Source organism: Scylla paramamosain, chromosome 41 (assembly GCF_035594125.1).
Source record: "Scylla paramamosain isolate STU-SP2022 chromosome 41, ASM3559412v1, whole genome shotgun sequence".
Classification (NCBI taxonomy): Eukaryota; Metazoa; Arthropoda; class Malacostraca; order Decapoda; family Portunidae; genus Scylla; species Scylla paramamosain.
The window spans coordinates 13829467-13831966 of record NC_087191.1 but is presented as its reverse complement, the minus strand read 5'-3'; the positions used below and the strand labels follow the sequence as shown (position 1 = coordinate 13831966).

The 2500-nt window shown below is 53.0% G+C and overlaps 1 protein-coding gene and 1 long non-coding RNA gene across 3 annotated transcripts in view; one reads left to right on the top strand and one right to left on the bottom strand.

Moving 5' to 3' along the window:
- The window catches only part of LOC135093100 (calpain-9-like), a 10025-nt gene that overhangs the window by 6292 nt on the left and 1233 nt on the right, over positions 1–2500 (bottom strand). The window contains exons 2-4 of one of the 2 annotated variants that reach the window (XM_063991994.1): positions 2257–2376; positions 1391–1528; positions 716–847 (exon numbers count right to left, since the gene is read on the bottom strand). In XM_063991994.1, the coding sequence (XP_063848064.1) occupies positions 716–847; positions 1391–1528; positions 2257–2376 (390 nt within the window). Of the gene's footprint in view, positions 1–715; positions 848–1390; positions 1529–2256; positions 2377–2500 lie in introns of those variants that run through there. The other variant, XM_063991993.1, reaches the window with a different exon arrangement.
- Positions 1–2500, top strand: part of LOC135093111 (uncharacterized) — a 4605-nt gene that overhangs the window by 1383 nt on the left and 722 nt on the right. Inside the window, exon 2 of the long non-coding RNA XR_010263196.1 lies at positions 1–2500. This exon is cut by the window's left edge and continues 773 nt beyond it; it is cut by the window's right edge and continues 722 nt beyond it. This is a non-coding gene — a long non-coding RNA (uncharacterized LOC135093111).

Below are 2500 nucleotides of genomic sequence, written 5' to 3'. Positions count from 1 at the left end.
CTTTCTCTCTCTCTCTCTCTCTCTCTCTCTCTCTCTCTCTCTCTCTCTCTCTCTCTCTCTCTCTCTCTCTCTCTCTCCCTTTTCCTTTCCTTTCCTCCCTTAAATCCTCCTCCTCCTCTTCCTCCTCTTCCTCCTCCTCCCTCAAAGAAAACATTTCACACCATTTTCTTCCCTCCTCCTCCTCCTCCTCCTCCCACCACCACCATCACCTCCGATTTCCATCCCCTCCTCCTCCTCCTCCGCTTTCCTTTCCCTCTTCTTCCTCCTCCTCCTCCTTCTCCTCCTCCTCCTCCTCCTCCTCCTCCTCCTCCTCCCGTCTCTTTTCTTCTCACTCCTCCTCCTCCTCCTCTTTCCCCTCGTCCTCTCATCCCTCTAAACCAACATCCTTCCTTTTTTCTTCCTTCCCTCCCTTCCTCCTCCTCCCATCTCCTCCGCTTCTCCTCTTCTTTCCTTCTCTCCTTCTCCGCCTCTCCTTCACTTCTTCCTTTCTCTCCTCTCTTCCTCCATAAAAAAAAATTCACACATTTTCCTTCCCTCCTCCCCCTCCTCCCACCACTACCATCACCACCACCTCCTCCTTTTCTTCCCTTCTGTGTCCCTTTCCTCCTCCTCCTCCTCCTCCTCCCCTAATAAAAATAACGTCTTTCAAATCCTTTCCTCTCCACCACCACCACCGCCACCACCACCACCGCCACCACCGCCGCCGCCACCTCACCCTCTCTATCAGCTTGGGTTTCCTGGCCACGGCGGCGCACGAGGACAGGAACCAACAGTCCCCCAGCGCGCCCTGCACCACGTCTCTCCTGCTGGCGCCGTCCACGAACATGTAGGGCGAGTCCACCAGCTCCTGAAGGGGAGAGAGAGGGAGAGGGAGAGATAGAGAGTGTATTAGACAGCTCTATAGGTGTAATGGGACAGGTGTAATAGAGATGGTTGAGAGTATAGACAATACATGGAGTATACAGCCCAGGTAGATATGTGTATAGTTAGTTAATTAGTATCTTGGTGTATGAGACAAATGTGCTGAATGGATGGGAATCCCTGGGGCCTGCCGATACCTCAGGCCGGCCCGTGTGGGGCGACGGGCAGCCAGTCTCCCTCAGTGTTTTCCAGCTGTTTCCAGATTCAGGTGTGTAGATAATACGCAGATAAGTGCTTTATGTGTGTGTGTGTGTGTGTGTGTGTGTGTGTGTGTGTGTGTGTGTGTGTGTGTGTGTGTGTGTGTGTGTGTGTGTGTGTGCAGAGAGTGTTTTATAGGCAAGTGTAAAGGCTGGGGCTGGGTGTAGGTACCAGGTATACATGTGTATGGTTGGGTGTTTAGTACCCTGGTGCCTTAGACAGCTGTATGGGACAGGTGTGTTCCCCCTCCATCCCTCCCGCAGGCACTCACGTGGGGCCGCCGCCACACCACGTCGGGCTCCTCGCGTTCCGATAAGAAGAGGGAGGAGGGATCTGCCGGGAAGGAGTCATCCGTGAACAGCTCACCCGGCGCCAGGCTGTTCCTTAGATTCTCCACCGCCTCGGCCTCCTGCAGGGGCGTGGCAAGTTGAGGCAGGGGTGTCTCAGGGGCAGACAGGGGCGTGAATGGCGTGTGGGGTTGTTGGATATTATGAGGGAGGTCTTGAGGGTGAGAATGGAGGTGATAGGGAGGGAAAGGGAGGTGAGGTGATGTGTTTTGGTTGGGGGGAGGAGGGGGAGAGGAGAAAAGGGAAGGGAAGAGGAGAGGACGGAGGAAAGGGAGGAGATAAGGTGTTGAACTGAGAGAGAGAGAGAGAGAGAGAGAGAGAGAGAGAGAGAGAGAGAGAGAGAGAGAGAGAGAGAGAGAGAGAGAGAGAGAGAGAGAGAGAGAGAGAGTGTCAGGGCTGTGAGTTCACTAAGACAATTAAGTCATTCCTCTTCCATCTGGTAACGCTCATGGTTATACTGAGGCAATAATGTGTTAATACTAAGGCAATAATGTGTCACTCAGTCAAGGTTGTTCTGTTAAGTAGGTCTGCCGTTCACGAGTCGCCTGTGGGGTCTGACTGAGGGCCGGGGGGCTGGCGGTCACGCGGGTCCAGCTCTGGGGGTCGTAACAGTTAGGGTGATGAGATGAAGAGATAAGAAGCTTGTAGATATGCCAGGAAGATAAGAGATTAACAAAACACAGAGCCATTAGGTGATTAACAAAAACGCCATTCTCTCTCTCTCTCTCTCTCTCTCTCTCTCTCTCTCTCTCTCTCTCTCTCTCTCTCTCTCTCTCTCTCTCTCTCTCACCATAACTCCCAGGCGACCATCCTCGAAGTCAGTCTCCGGCAGCTCAAAGGCACCGCTCTCCACATTCTTGGGCGCCTCCCTCGCCTCCTCCACCACCTGCACCTCCTCTTCCACCGATATCTGTTTGGGGAGAGATAGAGAGTGGTGGTGGTGGTCAGGTGGTGTAGTTGGGTACATGTATCAAAAGAACTATCATTAATATCAGTAGTAGTAGTAATAGTAGTAGTAGTAGTAGTAGTAGTAG